The 18,592-nt window shown below is 51.1% G+C and overlaps 5 protein-coding genes across 5 annotated transcripts; 1 reads left to right on the top strand and 4 right to left on the bottom strand.

Annotated features, from left to right (window-relative positions):
• Positions 1-209: 209 nt before the first annotated feature.
• Positions 210-2,672, top strand: BD324DRAFT_641493 (histidine phosphatase superfamily; the record flags this gene model as incomplete). Its single annotated transcript, XM_022017424.1, has 14 exons — positions 210-568; positions 628-663; positions 784-1,005; positions 1,058-1,212; positions 1,250-1,340; positions 1,388-1,422; positions 1,470-1,561; positions 1,609-1,752; positions 1,803-1,823; positions 1,870-2,041; positions 2,085-2,160; positions 2,213-2,250; positions 2,293-2,402; positions 2,475-2,672. The coding sequence occupies 14 exons, from the start codon at positions 210-212 to the stop codon at positions 2,670-2,672; spliced, it is 1,749 nt and encodes a 582-aa protein (XP_021872136.1).
• Positions 2,673-3,087: 415 nt separating this feature from the next.
• On the bottom strand, positions 3,088-7,579 carry BD324DRAFT_577481 (hypothetical protein; the record flags this gene model as incomplete). Its single annotated transcript, XM_022013262.1, has 20 exons — positions 3,088-3,485; positions 3,558-3,685; positions 3,755-3,842; positions 3,914-4,048; positions 4,118-4,183; positions 4,238-4,290; positions 4,348-4,455; positions 4,508-4,893; positions 4,969-5,007; positions 5,066-5,386; positions 5,452-5,872; positions 5,941-5,992; positions 6,061-6,343; positions 6,411-6,446; positions 6,515-6,671; positions 6,730-6,772; positions 6,846-6,970; positions 7,039-7,136; positions 7,240-7,415; positions 7,483-7,579. The coding sequence occupies 20 exons, from the start codon at positions 7,577-7,579 to the stop codon at positions 3,088-3,090; spliced, it is 3,210 nt and encodes a 1,069-aa protein (XP_021872135.1).
• An 867-nt stretch (positions 7,580-8,446) lies between these two features.
• BD324DRAFT_620003 (hypothetical protein) lies at positions 8,447-9,928 on the bottom strand. The gene is made up of 3 exons (XM_022015241.1): positions 9,830-9,928; positions 8,806-9,769; positions 8,447-8,738 (listed from the first exon to the last, which is right to left on the bottom strand). Exons 1-3 carry the CDS (start codon positions 9,845-9,847, stop codon positions 8,515-8,517), a joined length of 1,206 nt encoding a protein of 401 aa, XP_021872134.1. The 5' UTR covers positions 9,848-9,928; the 3' UTR covers positions 8,447-8,514.
• Positions 9,929-13,595: 3,667 nt separating this feature from the next.
• BD324DRAFT_619992 (general substrate transporter) lies at positions 13,596-16,373 on the bottom strand. Its single transcript, XM_022015240.1, has 10 exons — positions 15,984-16,373; positions 15,799-15,911; positions 15,364-15,734; positions 15,271-15,296; positions 15,113-15,223; positions 14,763-15,050; positions 14,409-14,617; positions 14,305-14,351; positions 13,697-14,107; positions 13,596-13,654 (listed from the first exon to the last, which is right to left on the bottom strand). The coding sequence occupies exons 1-9, from the start codon at positions 16,129-16,131 to the stop codon at positions 13,729-13,731; spliced, it is 1,692 nt and encodes a 563-aa protein (XP_021872133.1). The 5' UTR covers positions 16,132-16,373; the 3' UTR covers positions 13,596-13,654; positions 13,697-13,728.
• A 389-nt stretch (positions 16,374-16,762) lies between these two features.
• BD324DRAFT_577465 (pantothenate transporter) lies at positions 16,763-18,591 on the bottom strand (the record flags this gene model as incomplete). Its single annotated transcript, XM_022013260.1, has 9 exons — positions 16,763-17,025; positions 17,087-17,188; positions 17,234-17,429; positions 17,474-17,572; positions 17,627-17,954; positions 18,007-18,151; positions 18,207-18,301; positions 18,352-18,415; positions 18,456-18,591. 9 exons carry the CDS (start codon positions 18,589-18,591, stop codon positions 16,763-16,765), a joined length of 1,428 nt encoding a protein of 475 aa, XP_021872132.1.
• Position 18,592: the final 1 nt, after the last annotated feature.

Here is an 18,592-nt window from a genome sequence, read left to right as displayed (position 1 = left end):
CACTACTCACCGTCAATGCCAGGGATCCACTGGCCCCCCCCATGCCGAACTGCCCACGTGGTTTAAGCATGACTGGAAGATCCCGAAAGCACCTAGCTTTTTTGCAACTCACTCACTCTCTCACTCTCTGCTTTTCTTTTATCATCTTATCATCTGTATCCAGTTCATCCTCATTCACGATGAGCAGCAGCAAGAGAGGCTCACCTCGGATGCCCAATGAAGAAGGGTACGAGCTCCGTACGCCTCTCCGGGGCGAAGACGATGAGCCCCTTTTACCACGATACGAGCGAACTACGCATTCCGACTCCTCCCATCATACCTCTCATGCTCAACAATTATCGAGGCAGCTAGAGATCAGACGACATTCAAGGTTCAGACGAGCAGTGTCATGTCTCTGCCTCGCTCTGTTCATTGTTATTCCCTCCTTTGGACTCGCTGGATGTTGGTTCGGTCGAGAAGCTATCAATAGAGCCAAGCAGTGGGAACAACTACCAGAGGAATGGAAGAGCTGGTTGAATCAGATCGCTCCTGGTAAAGCGGCTCCTGATCCAGGCAACTTCCCAGTTGAGTGAGTCACAGCATCCTCGTGGTGCTTCCAATCCTACTAAGCTGACATGATTACCATAGCGTGGGATATGCTGGACCCACTCCGACAGGAAACGAGTGAGTTACCGCCTTCCCCATCCTAAGGCGCTCGACCAGATCAGACCCCATCAGCTGACAATGTTCCTTTTTTTTCTCTCCTTTTTTTGCCTTCTTCGTTGGCCTGCTCTCTCCTCTCAGAGCCAATCTCATGGCTACTGCTCCCTCTCTACCCATGTTCACAGGTGTCAGCCCCCTCGTACCACCCGATTCAGCAAGAGGATCGTTCAACATTATGCAATATTGGGGAAACCTCAGTCCATATTTTTCAGTCGACTCGCACGGCTTACCAGAAGCTCAACGAGTCACCCCGGAGACCTGTCAAGTCGAGTCACTACATTGGCTCCAGCGTCACGGTGCGAGGTACGCCGAGCTCTTGCTTCGACCGTGGAGGATGAGCTGATAGATGGCTCAGGTATCCTACGACAATGCCCGGCGGACCGGAAGGCTTCGCTAGGCGGATGAGGGAAGTGTCAGGATGGGAAGCTCATGGAGACTTATCGTTCCTGAATGACTACACGTATCAGCTGGGAAGAGAGATTCTCACACCGTTCGGAAGGCAACAGCTCTGTGTGTTTAATCGGAAGGAGGCTTGCTGATCTTTCAGTCAACCTCGGCGTCGCTGCTCGGCTTAAGTATGGTCATTTGCTCGAAAAAATGAATGGTCGACTGCCCGTCTTCCGAACAGAGTCCCAAGAGTGAGAGCCGAATGGAATTTCCTGGCCCCTCAGCTGACACTTGCAAGTCGTATGCTCCGGTCTGCTCAAAACTTTGCAACGGGTAAGCTTTCGTCTATACGCGCTGCCTCCAGCTGACCACTATCACAGGCTTCTTTGGCTACCCTGCGGAGTCTCAATACAATCTCGAAGTTATGATCGAATCTCCAGGCTTCAACTGTTCTCTCGCTCCCTGGGGCGCGGTAAGCTACAGAGTGTTCTTGATCTCCTGCAGCTAACAAACGCATAGTGCGATCTTTCCTACGATGACAGCCAACGATCAGGGTGGGAGAAAATGCACGCCTGGGAGAACGTCTTTCTTGAGGATGCCAGAGAGCGATTGAATGGTCTGATCACAGGCTACGACTTTAGCATCGCCGATGTGGCGGACATGGTGAGTCCTCCAAACCTGAGTAAGATGTCACAAAGCTCACTCTCTGACAGATGGACACGTGTGCCTACGAGGTGAGGGGGACTTGCATCCCAGTGGATTAGCCATTGACCCTTTCAGACTGTCGCACTTGGCTACTCGTCCTTTTGCACTTTGTTCACTGTCCGCGAATGGAGAGGATACGAGTACAGGAATGACATTTCATGGTGGTACACTGCGAGTTTCGGATGGCCGTATGCCAAGCCGTTAGGCAAAGCGTGGTTGCAGGAGCTCGTCTCGAGGTTGACACATAGTGAGTAGCCCGACCAGCGCGCATGTTTCTCACACCATGCCAGCCCGAATCACCGATTTCGATTCTGCCATCAATTCCACACTACACGATGATATACACTTCCCATTGAACGATGTGTTGTGAGTGATATGTTTTAACTCCACGATAGCGGACCCGCTCACACCTGCCCAGGCACTTTGACTTTACCCATGATACACTCTTCGCCATCCGTGAGCATCCCTCAAATCGATTCATCCTGACTTTGACTCCAGTACTCTCCGCCATGAACCTTACTACATTTGCCGAATCGGGAGACCCACCGGTCGATCGCATGCCAAAGCATCGATCATTTATCGCTGCAAAGTGTGTCCGATTTCCCTTCGTCACCCGATCATTGCCTTTCGCTGATGCACGGTTTCTTCCCAGATTCACTCCCTTCGCCACCAACCTCCAGATCCAAGTTTTATCATGTACGGATCAAGCTGCCAAACAGATCCGACTCATCTGGAACGATGCGCCGGTGCCCCTTGTCGGGATTCGCAATTGTCCAGATGATGAAGAGGGGCTATGTCCCCTCGAGACATTCGTAGCGGGTCTACAAGAGTTGATCGACGAGACGGATTTCCAAGCTGCCTGTGGGCCCAAGAGTTAACTTAGGCGTGAGTCGTGGTAGGCGGGGTATCTCGCGTCTCTAGATGTTGCATTGGTCTTGTCTTTCTTCTTGTATTGGTTTATTTGGATAATCATGTATACCTTGGAGCTCTGGGTCACTGGGACAAGCGACAAGTCGAAATCTTGTGCAGGCACCGTTGCATCAATGAACGACTATAAGAGTAAGAAAGTAATGGGATCCTATGAAACAGTATCAGAGGCGGAAAACGAGATTGCTTTGGTCTAGCGAAACAGTGGTGGGAATGAGAGCTGCCAAGTAGCAAGTGGGAAAAAAGGGAAAGACGACAAGAGAGAGGCAAGGAGGAGCACGAGTGCTTGAATTTGAGGGGGAGAGAAATGTCGATAACGGAACAGGATAGTAGATGATTACCGTGGACTTGACCACCGGAATCTACCTACTCTCCTTCGATTTTTCTACCCTCACTCGAACTCGCTTCATCATCTTCATCCTTTGCGGGTCCACTCCTCGTGGGTCCTTGAGCCGTAGCAGGTGGATGACCTTGTGTTCCCTCTTTTTGCTCTCCAATCTTTACACTCTTCTTCTTCTCGTCCTCTGATTTCGTCGCCTTGTTGGTACTGGTGGTATCTTTCTTGTCCTTTTCTCCACCTGCCGCTTTATCCTTTGGCGTAGCTGCTCCACTGGCGAATCGGTAGTAAGATCCACCGTGGTCCGTCTCGTGAACAATGGTCAATCGTTGCAAGTCGGTCAAAAAGTTTTCAAGCTTTTCATTCTTCTTGGATCGAGTCTTTCGGCCGATATTGTCAAGCCATGAGATCTGATTGAGCATGAGGTCTTGAGAAATAGAAAGTCAAAGCCTCAGTACATATGCTCTGCTACCTAAAACGGATGATGGGTTCCACTCACAGACCAGAAGCACAATGACAGTCACTCCGAAACAGTAGATCCAAATCTTGACGACAGTCACAATGTTGATCCAACCGCTGTGAGGAGCAGGACCAGAAATCCATCCAAACAGGGCAAAGAGAGTGGCGCTGTGAAGGGTCATTTTCATCAGTCCACGCTCACTCCTTGCCTGGCATGTCAAGGACCACACAACTCACAGGACATCGACTCCAAAGACGGCGAGGATAAGCTGGATCGAGGGCCAAACGTTGGGCGTTCCCTTTTCTTGAGCCAATCGAGTGACGACTAAGAAAGCCAGCCGTATCAGTACAGTACAAAGGTTAAAAGACAGGGACGATGGTCTAGCAGGAACTCACAGATAACCCATGATTCCGTCAGGGCGACTTCGAGGAAGAGGATCTCTTGAACACTTCCAAAGTTTTGAATGATACCGCCGTCGTTGAGGAACAAGGTACCTCGGATGATCCACGTTCCACCCGCGAGCAGGAGACCTAGGGAAGGAAGGGCGGTGTCAGTCTGTCTGTCTGCCTATACATCAATTGCCCTTCGGCTTCACTCACCCAAGACAGTGGAGATAAACCAGACTTTGGGCAATTGCCACTCGACAGGTTGTCTGGCGTAGGGGGCTGACAAGACCATCAGGCACAAGAACCTTTGCTCTCACACGAGGCATGACTCACCTCGGTCATAGGCAATGGCAATGGTAGCGACATCGGCAAAGATGGCCAAGAATCTGAGAACGCACGAAATCAATACCATGTGACTGGGAGGAGGAACTCTTAGGACTCACACGACGAGGTCCACTCGGATGGTCTCGTTCATGATCAAGATGGAAAGCATGAGGTAGACTTGAAGATGGACACAGAGAGCGATACGATAGATGATGTAGGCTTTCATTCTGTAGGCAGAAATGGGTCAGTGACAAAACTAGAATGCCTGCTGATACCCACCGGTGGAAGATTTGCCTAGCGACCTTGATAGCAGTGATCATCGTGCTGAGACCTTCGTCCAAGAATACGACATCGGCAGCGGTTCTAGCGGCGTCCGAAGCACCCTCGACGGCAATACCACAATCGGCCTTCTTGAGCGAAGGAGCATCGTTGACTCCGTCTCCCGTCATGGCCGTCAAGTGACCTCTTTCCTGGAGTAAAGCGACGACTTGGTACTTGTGTTCAGGGAAAACCTCAGCGAATCCATCGGCAGCCTCGACGAAATCTCGAATGTCTGATCCGGCCATGCCACCACCGATTAGCTTTTCAGAGTCGTAAACGTTGGTGTTGAGTCCAAGCTGTTTGCAAGTTTCCTTTGCAATGGCGACGGCGTCTCCAGTGAGCATCTAGAGAAGGGGGGGTAGTGGGTGAGTCAGGGCGTCGGAGTGTCAGGTGCACACTGCACAGACACAAAAACTCACCTTCACTTGAATACCGAGATCATGGGCCTCGCGAATGGTCTATTTCGCACAAACGTCAACAGCCGTGCGCGACAGTCAGGTAATCCACACCACTCACCTTTGCCGTGTCTGAACGAGGAGGATCAAACATGCACAGCATACCGAGCAATTGCCATTCCTTTCCATCTTCCTTGCAAGCTACACCGAGAGATCTGAATCCACGAGTGGCGAAAGATTGAGCTTGCGCACGGTACGCAGCGACATCCTCTGGGTCGAATTTCCTGAGCTTGAGGATAGAATTGGGAGCTCCTTTGGCGCAAGTGTATCTTCTGCCATCCTTTTCGACTTCGGCCGTGATTCGCTTGGAGACGGGATCAAAGGGAGTGAACTTATGAGTCTTCCATCCTCCCTTGAGCATTTCCTGAGCTTTGGGGTAGTCCTAAAAAGGTGGAAACCGTCAGCGTTTAAAGTCAAGTCTTGGAGGAAGAAGGAACCTGGACCCACCTTCAGTCCAACAATGGTGACTTTGTCGATGGGGTCAAGTTGCTTGACACTGTGAGACGAAGCCAGCACGGCAACGGTCATGAACCAATTGGGATCCACACCATGAGTGATGAATGGGTCGTTGAGCGAAAGCTTGTTAGCGGTCAAAGTTCCAGTCTTGTCTGAACATAGGATATCGACACCGGCCAATGATTCGATAGCCGTGAGCTTTTGAACGATGGCTTTCCGTCTGGCGAGGTAGGCGGCACCAACGGCAAGGGTCGTGGTCGTGACGACAGGAAGACCGACAGGAACACCGATGATGAGGAAAATGAGGGCGTAGACCAACAAGTTGTTCTGCTTGGGGTTCGCAATACCGACGTGTCGGAAGAAACTGCCGATCCAGACGACAAAGATGAAGAAGATGACCAGGACCAAGAGTCTAAGGAGAACGATGTGTGTCAGCGGAGCGGATGGCTGCTTCAGATGATATCAGTCTGGTACACTCACGCGGTACCAATGTTTCCAAGGACGATTTGGAAATGTCCCTTGTCGTTGGCTCCTGTGTCGATCAGATCAGCTTCAAAACCAAAAGGTGACGGTCGCTTCATCTCAAAAAAGACAACATACCGGAAACCAAAGCGGCAGTTCGACCGACAAAGGAGTCTTTGGCAGATACAGTAACGACTGCAAAGCACTTTCCACGCTTGACACCACAGGTGTAGAAAGCAGTATCTCCGAGAAACTTGTCGACCGCAAGCGATTCACCCGTGATGGCCGATTGGTCGACTGAACAGAGAGATGGTCCCTTGGCGTCGTCGTCGTCATCATCATCGTCGGAATCTTCAGCTTGGGCTTGACCAGACTTCTTTGCTCGTTTCTTCTTGTCAATCTTTTCCTGAAGGGCTTTGGCCTAAAGGCGCGGGGGAGGACGACGTTAATACACTGAATCATTCATGACACGACCCGTCAACACTCACTTTGGATCCATCCTTGTCCTCATAGTCACCGATGATCTAAGTCGCCGAACGAGATATTTTCAGCACACCTTTGATCGATTGATCACCGACCCGTCTTGGCATACCTTGGCATCTGCGGCGATAGTAGATCCCTCCTCGAGAATGACAATATCTCCCGGTACGAGTTCTCTAGCTTCAATTTCTTGTTCTTTACCATCTCGAATGACAGTGCATCGAAGAGCGATTCCAGCTTTGAGTTGAGCGACGATATCTCCGGCTTGCCTGGAAGGGGTTAGAGCGAGGGACCACTCGGGGGTCCACCTCGGGCATTCAGACTCACTTTTCCTGGTACCATCCGACAAAAGCGTTCATCATCAGGATACCTGTGGGTCACAGTGAGCATCATAGGCTCGCCACGCGAACGCTGCCGTGTCTTGTACGCTTGGGGATACTCACCAATGATGACACCGAAATCAATCCAGTCTTGAAGACCACCGGCGAGCAAAACAGCCACTTCCATGACGTATAGAATAGGACCACGGAAGTACCCGAGGAACTTGAGCAGCTGGTTCTCGTTGGGACTGGGGAGAGGCGGGCGCAGAATGTCAGCGTCGCATACCTCGCCAGCAGCCCCTCGCTAGTTGCTCACCTCTCAAGCTCATTGTACCCGAATTCATTCCGTCTGGGCTCGATATCACCGGAGCTGAGACCTTTTCGTCTGTCCGTCTCGAGCCATTCAGGTGGGACCTGAGGAGAATTGGGTGGGTCGGTAGAAGCACAAATAACCCATCAGGTTCATGGGACTCCCCCATGCATCCGCGAGTGTGGGGGATGACACAGGCTTACTCACCCTTTTGGCCTTGCCATTCACTTTGACCTTTTTCCAAGGCGCATACCAAGGTCTAGTATACTTTGCGTCCTTGTCATCGTCCTCATCATCATCGCCACTTGCTCCTCGTCGCTTCTGTTTTTCCGCTTGGTCCTCCACGTACCGGAGGAGAACCTCGTATTCTTCCCCTTGGTATCCTGTGAAAAATGGTTGTTCAGCACCTGTCACCATCCAGATCCAGTAAAGGTGAAGGGCCCAACTCACGCTTCTTTTCGGCTTCCTCACGTTGAGCCTTTTCACTGTTTGGATCTCCATCCTCTGCGTTCTTATTCTTATTCTTCTTTCGGTTCAACAGACCCATGGTGATTTGGCTAATGACAACTTTGTCGGTCGAACAGCTGATGAGATTGAAGAGCTATATATATATATATATATATATATATATGTATATCCCAGATTGCGGGCAATTGGCTGACCAAAGTAAAAGGGGGGTGATTTGGTCACTAGTCACACACACACAAACCTGGTCCCCCTGTTCACCCTCAACGTCTGGAGGGTTGGAAGTTTGAAAAGAGACGAAGGTGAGGGATAGAGACGTAGACAGTTCTCTGACTCGGAAGATTGATCCCCTCGCTATGCTACGACCTTTACCTTTGGTTACCGAGAGGAGAGACAAGTAGATCTATCTGTGGGCATCTCATGTCCCGAAGATAGCAGCAGCAGCAGCAAGCAGCAAGCAGCAAGCAGCAGATGACTGATGATGATGTCAGTGTCCCACAGCTTAAATTTCATTTAGAGAAGGGGAAAGCCAAAAACGCCCAAAAAATGTCCTGGCTCCCGGCTGACGGCTGGCTGCGTGCTGCAGCAGCAGCTGAAGCAGCACGCTGGCTTTTCTCACTCTCTCTACATTGGGCATTCGTGGGTCTCACTACACTACACTACCATGGGATAACGCAGAAAACGTCTGGATACACCTCAATTGAGCAAAAATAATAAATATATCCGTCCCAAAAATAGATCTTCCGGTGAAAAATGACGTCGTTCAGACAACATCAGCCGAAAGAGGCGGCCACTCACCAACTACAAGACACGCCCGCGGCCGGGAACATCCCATCCACATGTCCATCCACATCCGGGAGATAACCGAGAGAGACAGCGAGAGCAAAGCGTGGGCAGGATAGCATAGTCCATGCCAATGATCCCCCTTCTTCTGAGAAAGAGGTGATAGGCGCGTGTGTTCGTGTAGATACATGCACTTTGCAGAAACTATAGAAATATGTAGATCACCCTTTATGATTAGTCATCCTTGATATCACCCCAGCCATCACTCCCACTCTGACTGACCAGTAATCCCAGTCCAGGTGTGCTGCTACTGTTACTGATCTGAGGGGATAATAAGGGCATGCCCAACCTCGTCCTCAGCTCATTGATCTGAGTACGATACGCATCCACCTGATGCTTGAGCGCGTTCATCTCGTCGTCTCTCGCGCGTAACGAGCTTTCAAGATTACTGACATAATCTGAGAGAGAAAGGGAAGAGGAGGAGAATTCAGCGACACGTCTCCAAGCTAAGAGACACCAACTCACCCTTTCGCTTTGCTCTGAACCTCCTCGCACCGATCCTATTCCTCACTTGTTTCTTATCCCTCGGGTTCAAAGCCTTGTATTGATCCTGTGGCATTCCCCAAGGTTGCTCCTCTGTTTCTTCTCCGATGATCGGTTTACCAGACTTGTCAGACTCATCCCAACTTTCTCCGCTGATACTGGGCGATCCACCACCCCCACCACCTCCTTTCCGATCCTTGCGCTTGATCGACCCTTGCATGCCACCTGATCTCAACGGACCGCCCGCAAAACCACCGCTGGAATTGGCATTCATAGTGTTCCCGCCGGGACCAGTGTTTCCCCCGCCTCCACCCCCAAACAAAGACTGAGGGATCAGATGAGTCGTTGGTGAAGTCGGAGAGACGTGATGTAATCCTGGACTGGATGAATAGTTGTTCATTCCTCCATGTCCGAGTCGAGGGGATTCAGAATAACTGTGAGGTGCACGCGTATTGCTTGGCATTCCACGCGACATGCCACCGCCCATCAGTCCCGGTGCAGTCGTCGGACTAGCCGTTCCCATCCCGGCCGAGTTGTTGTGTCCAGATGGACCTCCACCATTGCCCCCACCACCACCGCCGTGATAGCTGCTGCCTCCGCCATTATTTCCACCGCCAAAGCCAGAGCTTGAACTTGCACCGTAGGATGAGCTCAGGCCACCAAGGTTTGGTCCGCCGCCGCCGCCGCTCTGTGGTGAAGATTGGGACGGTGGGTGATAGGAAGAGTAGAAGGAATGAGAGAATGGTGGCAAGTTCATGTGGGGGGAACCGGAAGAATGAGATAGTGGTCCAGGGGGTGGAGGTGGAGGTAAAAATGGACCTGGGTTCATGTGTCGACGATGCGACTGTTCATCGTGTGATGAAGTGGTGGCATCGTTCGCATTGGATGTCTGCTGGGGTCGATCAAAGGCTCGACTAGAGTCTTGAGGATAGTAGTTGTAGAAGCCCTGGAAAAGCAGAATGTGTCATCAGTGAGATGTAACTAGCCAGCCGGACACACTACTCACCCCCCAGTTGGGCTCCATGGCTACGTGTGAAGACGCCGCGAGGGTTATGGTGGGCCGAGAAGATAGACCTGTTACAGGTCACGCAGTGAGTGATGGGTGGGTGGGTGGGTGGGTGGACACAAAGACACTGGGGAGAGAGTGTATGCAAGAGACCGATGGTAGTCTTGAGTGACTGAGCCAAGCGCCAGAGCCAGAGTGTCGCGGGATGCTATTCACGCTTGGTCAAAGACAAGATAGCGGAGGGATGATGAAGATGATGGTGAGATTTGATTGCGGGAAAGCCGAAAAGAGGTGTGTCTTGATTCACAATTCTTATTCCGGCTATTCGGAATCAACCTTCGCTCCCCTCAAAGGGGGTGGCCAAATGAGAGGTTGGTCGCACTGTCCAATCTTCGTCGACCGATGGGGGCAGTGTGGGTGGGAGTGTTAACGGACGATGAAGATGATGATAATGATGATGATGATGAAGGGTTGAACAGGAAGATCTTTTTCCACCACGACTCCTTCGTACACCACACACACACACACCCTCTGAGTAACCCAATACTTAAGTATCACAACCTATAATTTTTCTTTTTTATGCCGATCTTCAGATTATCTGTCGATCTTGACTCGCCTTCCTTGCACGGGGGCGGGGGGTGGCTCTTCCTGTCTCTACTCTCCTCTGCTCTGCAAGTCTGTCGGCCGCGGATGGAAGTGATGACGAAGGTTGCAGGACCACCTCGGTGCGCCAGCCAGTTTAGGGCACCAGAGCGCAGGTAACAACCAACCCTTTACCCGGAACCACACCAAGCGGTGAGTGAAGTGAATTAAAAAAGAAATTAAGAGTAATAATACTAAGCGATTGAGTGAGAGCGCCCGAGAGAGAGACAGAGAGACAGAGCGAGGGAGAGTAGAGTAGAGTGAATTGGAGGAGGGGAGCAGGGAGGGAGGGAGGGAGCTAGAGAGGTCGAAAAAAAAAAGCAGACACCGGAGGTCCAAAGATGTAGATGGGAAATAGATATGATTGAAAGAGGCGTTTCGTTCGACAGAGCCCAAAGTGTTTCGGAGATGAGAGTGTGATGCTACTACACAGCAAGCACGAGACAGCGGCAGCAGCAGCAGCAGAGACGAACGACGGAGGGGGTGGGCGGCGGCGGCGGGCACAAGGGATCGTTGCTGAGACGATGGCTCTTAGGTGATGATGATCCGATAAATTGAAAAAAAAGGGAACAGGTTCGTTGGTGGTGGTGGTGGTGGCGGCGTCGCCAAAAATGGGATCAACAGTCTAACTGAGACCGTAGACCGGTGGTAGATATCCTTCCCGTGCGACAGAGAGAGAGAAGATCCGTTATATGGAGGATTGGAAGAAGGGGCAAGGGTATCGTGTTACTGATGATGGTGCTTGCTCCTGCTCCTGCTGGTGCTGGTACTGGTCTGAAGCGTATTCAGCAACGGTCTTTCTTTTTTTATGGTTTATTGCCCCATTCAGAGAGTGACCGAAATGCAAAGTAACGTCGTGGCCTGCTTGGCCTTTTGGTTGTAACCGCGACCCGGTTCCAAACTCTATCTTTTCCAACACGAGAGACAATTGAGCGATGTATCGGGTCAAGGACTCGGAGAAGGGTGTAAGGGGGGAGAGAGAGAAAGAGAAGCGTCGGGTAAAAACGAATAGGCGAGGATCCGGCTAACATGACACGACCGACTCACCGTTCGTTGTAATAAGACGACGGACGCTGTTGTTGATGATGATCACTTGGAACGAGACGGTAGTGGTATCACTGGACCTCCCGTCGGTGGACTTCTTATGTAAGTCGGTCCGAAACTGGCCGAGAAAGATTGGCCCCCAAGTGGGTCCTCGTTCTAAACTGGGAAAAGATCAACGAAAGTAGAGCGTTTGAATGTCCCGATATAAAAAGCTACAAATTGCGTGCAAGGGGAACATATATTGGGACGTGGACCTCGAGACACAGTCTGCTTTGATATTTCCAATCCGTTAGTCACAGATAGTTCAAGCGATGAATAGCCGAAAGAGAGAGAGAGAGAGAGGGCAGGCAGGCAGGAGGGGTCGGGTGGGAGGACGATCACTCAAAAGAGGCGGCGGAGGCAGAAGAAAAACACCTGAGACACGGTACCGTAGCGTGGAAGAACGGAAGCAATGAAGCAGGTAAAAGACACTGCCTTGAATAGGCCTAGACTAGTATTGCTGCTGCTGCTGCTGCCGCCCTGCCCAGCCCATATGTGATGCATCCATCCATTCATACATATCCATCCATTTAGCAGCAGCAGCAGCAGCTCCGTAACCAAGGTGTGGCGCACGCTCATCAGTTGAGCGATATTATACCAAATTGCCTGGCGACGGAACCAAAATTAAAAAAAAAGTGGCAAAAAAGGGAACGTTTGGTTCAGGCACACCCAAGGAAAAAAAACGAATAGACTATTGTATATATAACCCAATCTCCGGATCGGATCTTCGTACGTAAGTTTTTGATCACACCTGTCTACATTCTCTGGTGGGCATGAGGGCACCCATTGCAAACGTGTCTTTTTCTCCTGGCTCTTGTCTCTTGTCTCTTGTCTCCCTCCCCTCTCTCACCCCTCTCTCTCTCTTTCTCACAGGCTCCGTCCCGCCCATGACCAAGAAAAGCATAGCTAGCATAGCCTTGTTCTTCCGTTCTTGGGTCCATCGGTCGGGTCCTTCCAGGCGAAAAAAAGCCACTGTGCACTCGTGTTAGGTGCTCTCTCCCTGTCCATCGGACATGAAAGGGGCCTCTCGGGACGGTCCGGGAACTGATTGACAAAGACCGTCGTTGTCGTCGACGACGTCGTCGTCAGTTTTGTCCGTCGCTGGCACAAAAGTTATGGTACCGAGACCGTGTGAATGAACTATCGGTCTATTAATGGATTGAATGGGTCCCGTTTAGGTCTCCAGTCTGCGAGAATTAATTGAATGTTGCTGCTGCTGCTGCTGCTGCTGCTGCTGCTGCTGCTGCTGCTGCTGCTGTTGCTGCTGCCACGTCCATTCGACACCTCAGGGCGTGAGAATTCAGGCGTTATATAGCCCTTTTACTTAGTCCCGATCATCATCACTCCGTAGGGCAATGTGGCTTTTCCACATACCGGTGGTAGTTGTGACCTGCCCAATCCTTGATATGCACTAAATTTATGACTATTTGACTGCGGCACCAGAAAAGAGGTACAAAGTCACCACCTGTACTCAGGGTCCAGTCCAACATGATTACAGCGAGGTTTCTCCGAAAAATAAACGATTGGGGATGAAGCGTCGTGGACGGGTCGTCGAGCACACGGGCTCGCAGAGGCGCCGTCATTTCGACAGCTCGCCTCCGTCATATTTTCCCTGGACACTCAAAACACTCACGTACTCACCGTACATCGGAATAAAAGCATGCCAACAGTGACAACATGACACCGAAGGCGCAGCATGTCACCCATTTTCTGTTTCTTTTATAATTCCGTCTATTGCTTCGGTGGTTGCAATCATATCGTCTAGCGCGGAGACATACGGCGCTCTCTCCCTGATTCGATCAGCAGGCACTGGCGGAACCGATCGAGGTGGTTTTTTTAGTGTGAGGGTCTCATCATGTGAATTGCTCTCCCCCGACCTCCCTCTCGTTCGCAATTTATTTACAGTAGGTGGATCCTCTTGATTGACCGAAAGTGTCGCCGGTGAAATACGGACCGATGGACCGGTGATCGGGGTGGTGTCAAAGCTCGGGGGGGTAGATGTCGTTCACCAGTATCTGATGCTCGACCGTCCGCAAGGATGTAATCTGATGTTGCACTTCTATGACGCTACATGTGTCAAGACTACAGACTGGCTGACGGCTGACCGAATGAATTATTGATTGAATGACTAGTAACTCTTACCTCCATCTCCTATCCTGCACAAATCAACGCCATCAGACCTTTTCAGCATGACCCACTTCGGGTTTATCCATCTCGACTTGGTGAGCGAGCGCAACGTCAAATACGTCGACTTTGGTCTCTTTGAACTTTCTCGCCGGCACACCGCGTTCAAACAACAAGTCCAATTCCGCAAACGTCCTTCCACCAGGTTCCGGGACGCGGAAATACGCATAGATCAAGCATAGTAAACAGGATCCTCCCCAGAAAAAGCCAGCATAATTACCCCATGCCCAGGCGGTCGGATTGATCATATAGGGAGTCAGGACATTGGCGATGATGGCTGTGATGTTGTAGCAGCATCGACCGAGCACGACCGTCTTGATTTGAAGTCGCCGGGTCGACATTTCCGCCACAAGCGAATAGGCAATGGTTCTGGAGCGAGTATATCAGCCATGTCTTGTTCTCGTCTCTCGGCGTAGCATGTCTGGGCCGGATCATTGTAAAACGCGCAAACCAAATGGGAGGGGGAGGAGTCAAAAGAAGAATCCATGAATGACCATGACCCCCAAGACACCGCTCATGTGGTCCACCCATTGCTCTCGCTCGACTAGTATTTCTGTGGCACTCACCCGACTGAACATTGGTAGAATAACGCCCACACAAGCATGATAGACCCCTGGGTTTGTCTGATCAGCAAAGAGACAACAGAAGTAGAATCCCGGACGTCGCTCACGGTCGCTAGATGGGCGGCATTGGTCTTCGGAATGCCCAAAAATCCAAGGACAAAAAGCGTTACACAGAGACCGGTCAGACCACCGAGTAAAAGCGTCCGTCGACCCATCCCCAAAGCCATGAGAGACCATGCCCCTAAGACCCCGATCATGTTGATTCCATATTGCCCGAGGGCAAAGGAGTACGATGCGGACGGGTCCAATCCGGCCTCTGGAGAGTGCCGTCAGCGACCTGACAAACGTGGAGACTTGTAGTTTGGTGTACGGGAAGATTTTTCGGGGAATCGTCAAGTCCTGGGGTGAGTCCCTCGGAGGGGAGGCCGGATGCCGCACCAAGGCATGACGAAGAGACTTACGAGTCAGGAAGTATGTGGAGTAGTTGGAGAATGTATTCCCAGACAGTGTCTGGATACTCCAGATGACACAGACAATCTCCGTCCGCCTCAAATCGGTGCCTTTAAAACAGTCCCAGTACGAAGCGCCACTCGTGATGTCCTTCTCGAGTTCTGTCGTATGTTGAATCATGGCGATTGTCTCGTCGGGATCTGAGTCGTCTTGCTGAGACTTGGACGTGAGTCGTAACAGAGATCGTTTCGCATCCTCGATTCTGCCATGTCGTACGAGCCACCAGGGTGATTCCGGCGCTTGGGAGAAATGTCAGCTCAGGAGTGGCAGTATACGAAGTGTGCAAAGGCAGAGGACTCACCAAACCACACGCCGATGAACAATGGCACCGGCCACATCCATTGCAGACCATATGGGATCTTGTAGGCCCATTCATCGGTCCGATGCAAGACGCCTTTGATAACTCCGATAGCTGAGCAGTTGATGAGCACATGACCGCTCTCTTCCGAGTATACATACCTATCTCCTGTCCCAGACCCCAGCAGCTTGACTAGTGTCAGCTATGCATCTCTGCCCTCCGCTTCACGTCGTCCCGCCCGGCTCTCCGCTCACAAATTGACATAACATGTTAAGAAACCTCTCAAAGCTACTGGGCAGACCTCTGACGCATAGGTGATCGTCAAGGTCTGGAAGACACCCCATGGGATACCCGCGAGTATTTCAGCCACGAGTAAGACCTGTATATTCGGTGCGGTGAAGAAGATAGCGATGAACGCGGTGATGGCGACGAGACAAGCCATGACGGTGTATCTGTATCCAAACCGTTCGGATACAACGCCATTGATGATGAGTCCGATAATCTCTCCACATTGTGCCCCATTTGACAGGCCAGCTTGCCAACGCGCTGGAACTTGGTACGTTCCATCCTTGGTCAATTCACCATACTTGCGATTGAACGTGTCAAAGGCGTAAAAGTTGCCGACCTGTGTCGTCGTAGCGTCAGCAATGGGCAAGATATCAATCACGTTGTCATTCTCTCATCCTCACCAACGCCACATCATAGCCCTCCATGGCTATACAGGTACTGATGAGAATGCTCCACGCTACCGCCTTGGGGTACAGACGAAGTCCCTGCATCAAGGTCATCTTATGTTCCTTGTCTGGGACGTCAGAGTCAGCACCGAAAGAGAGAGAGAAAGGGTGGGACCTCCTTTGGAGAGTGCCACACTCACCCGATGCAGACTTCGCAGCCTCATACATGCTCTTCATGGCCGCTTTGTCCTTGGAGATATTATCTGGATGATGTGGAGAATCTTGAGTCGCAGCATTGATATCGGTTGCATCGACTTCATGAAACTTGGCCTCGGTGATGTTCGTCATGTCGTGCAATGGCTAGGAAAGGCGGACAATCTGTCGTGGGCAAATGGAATGGGTCCAGAGATTTGATGACCCTTGCTCAAATCCAGACCAGTGATTGTTAGATGATCGCGTGAGAGAGTGTCTGCGGCTACTATGGTTCTTAAGCAGCACTTCAGCACTCGGTGTACTTATACATAATCCCACGACCGACTGTCTGGCTGCTAAAACCGTCTTGGCACGAATTGAAAAAAATGACAAAAGAGGCAAAGAGGAGAAAGAAGCTTCAAAAGGACGTAATAATTATTTTTGGCTCCAAAAGACTTTCTTGATGTGGCGTCGATTTCACGAGTCTATACACATGGTCCGATCTCGGATCGATTGTCTTTTGAAAGAGATGTTCCATTTGCGACGGCAAAGAGGCGCCCAACTGGGGTCCCATGGGAAATTTCACACGACGAAGCTCAACTGCATCTGACTGAAAGAGACAAGGCCCAGATCTCCGCGATCGGAGATAGTAGTGGTTGTCGCATGGATTGGATATCGGACCGTGATCCGATTCTCGTGTGTCCAAACCCAAAGGTCTGCATCTCCAACCATCGGACCGACAGGCTTTTGACACATCGCCATACCGGACTGGACTGAGCTCCTAGATCTACAGGACATACCGGAATCCCAGGTCCTCTTTGTCTGTTTCGTTGTCTTCCCCAGCTGCAGGTCTATGAATAGCTCTCTCCATCCCTCCAGCTGCCAACTTGTCCCGTCTACGATTCTCCTTCCAATTGAGGCCCATGAACGTCAGTTGGGCAATGATGAAGACGACGTAGAGCCCCGCAATGGTTCGCATGGCCGTGGGGTACAGTGGTGCCTCGACGGAGATGAACAATTGAGGACCGACGACACATCCGACCGCATAGCCTGATCCAATTTCAGCTACAATGCTCTCTTCCTTCCTTCTTCGGAACAGACGCGGACGCACCAATGAAGTAGACGGATGAGCACAGTGATTTTCTCGTGTGACCCTTGATGTTGGAAGAGATCAGAGACATGTTGATGACGAACACGGAGGAGTTGCAGGTGGCTGAAGATTCAGTTCGCAGAATTTGGACCTTTGCGAACGACTCACCCAGCCAATAACCCCCTGTCAAGGCCCATTTACGCTCGTATGGCAGCGTCTGGAGCATGATGACGCCGATGAGGGGCGGAAGGATGAACGCGGTTTGGATGAACCCTCTTGCCCCTTTCCAGATCCGTGTGGCCAAGACCGCCAGCCAAATGGTTGTGATTTGAATGGCCGGTCCTGGCAAACCAACGATGACAGTCTGCGGTCGTCAGAAAAGCTACCGACACTCTGCACATGACTCACCTTCAAGGGAGAGAAGCCAAACCCATTGATGACAATGGAACCGAAGCTGACGACTGAAGTTGCGCAGATACAAAACGCCCAAGTGAAGATGAGATAAAACTTTGGCCGGAGAAATCAACATCTGTCGCCCCTTTACATGTTCATCAAACTTACGAGCGGATCCCTGAGCGTTTCATACATCTGATCCCATCTCCATTCGGAATGCTGACCGCTCGCATGTTCTCTTGCGACTCGCTCTACGGCGACGTACTTTTCTCTCTCGTTCAGGAACCAGGCAGCATGAGGGGACACTGGGACGACAAGGAGAAAGATCCCTCCGATGAGGATGGTCAGGGTCCCAGCAACGAGAAAGGAGATCCGCCATCCTGCTATCGCCGCAGAGTCGACACCACCAAGTGCAAAGAGGAGAAGAGCTCCGACAATCTGGGCTACAGCATCGGCCGTGACAAAGACTGCGATACGAAGAGGATGCTCGTGCTTTCTGTAGAATCGTCCATCAGTGTGATCATATGGAGAGCGAGACTTGTCCTTACCTGTACCAATGCGAGATCAAGACGACAAAGGCCGGAGCGACACTACCTTCCATGAGGCCAAGGAAGAAGCGCGCGACCATGAGACCTCCAAAATCATGAGGTGTCGCATTACACATCATGATAGCTCCCCAGGCGACCACAGTGACTAGACGCCTCAGGTCAGTAAAAACGATGCACTGGTTCCGAGGTCCCACACATACCTCCTACATACAGCTTGATGGGGAAAATGTGCAATGCCTTGATAGCGATGAACTCGGAGGCAAGTTGACCAAAGTAGAATATGCTCGCACACCATCTTATTAAAGGTCAGCTGCGTCTTTTTTTGCTCAATCTGTGCGCCCTCACGAGTAATCTTGTCCTACGAGGTGAAGATCGGTCTTCATTCCAAATATGGCGGCATAGCTCAGGGCTTGACGTCAGCTGAGGCGTTCAATAGACCAAGACCTTACCAATCTTGTCGAGGTACTGGAATCCATAGATCAAGAAGAACAGGGGCAAGACGATCAAGTCGATTTTCCTCAATACTTTCTTCTCTTCTTCTGGTGTGATGGTGTCCAATTGGACCTTTTCGCCCTTATCATTCATC

Source organism: Kockovaella imperatae (assembly GCF_002102565.1).
Source record: "Kockovaella imperatae strain NRRL Y-17943 chromosome Unknown BD324scaffold_4, whole genome shotgun sequence".
Classification (NCBI taxonomy): Eukaryota; Fungi; Basidiomycota; class Tremellomycetes; order Tremellales; family Cuniculitremaceae; genus Kockovaella; species Kockovaella imperatae.
The sequence above is the reverse complement of the archived record's forward strand: the minus strand, read 5'-3'. Positions and strand labels throughout refer to the sequence as shown.

Excerpts from the sequence above, each read along its gene's own strand:
- BD324DRAFT_620003 (XM_022015241.1), bottom strand. Across the intron at positions 8,739-8,805 it reads GTTCAGAGCAAAGCGAAAGG|ATTATGTCAGTAATCTTGAA; the intron begins GTGAGTTGGTGT and ends TTTCTCTCTCAG.
- BD324DRAFT_619992 (XM_022015240.1), bottom strand. The coding sequence starts at position 16,131 with ATGACGAACATCACCGAGGCCAAGTTTCATGAAGTCGATGCAACCGAT. Across the intron at positions 15,735-15,798 it reads AGGGCTATGATGTGGCGTTG|GTCGGCAACTTTTACGCCTT; the intron begins GTGAGGATGAGA and ends ACGACGACACAG. Across the intron at positions 15,224-15,270 it reads GGGTCTGGGACAGGAGATAG|CTATCGGAGTTATCAAAGGC; the intron begins GTATGTATACTC and ends TCAACTGCTCAG.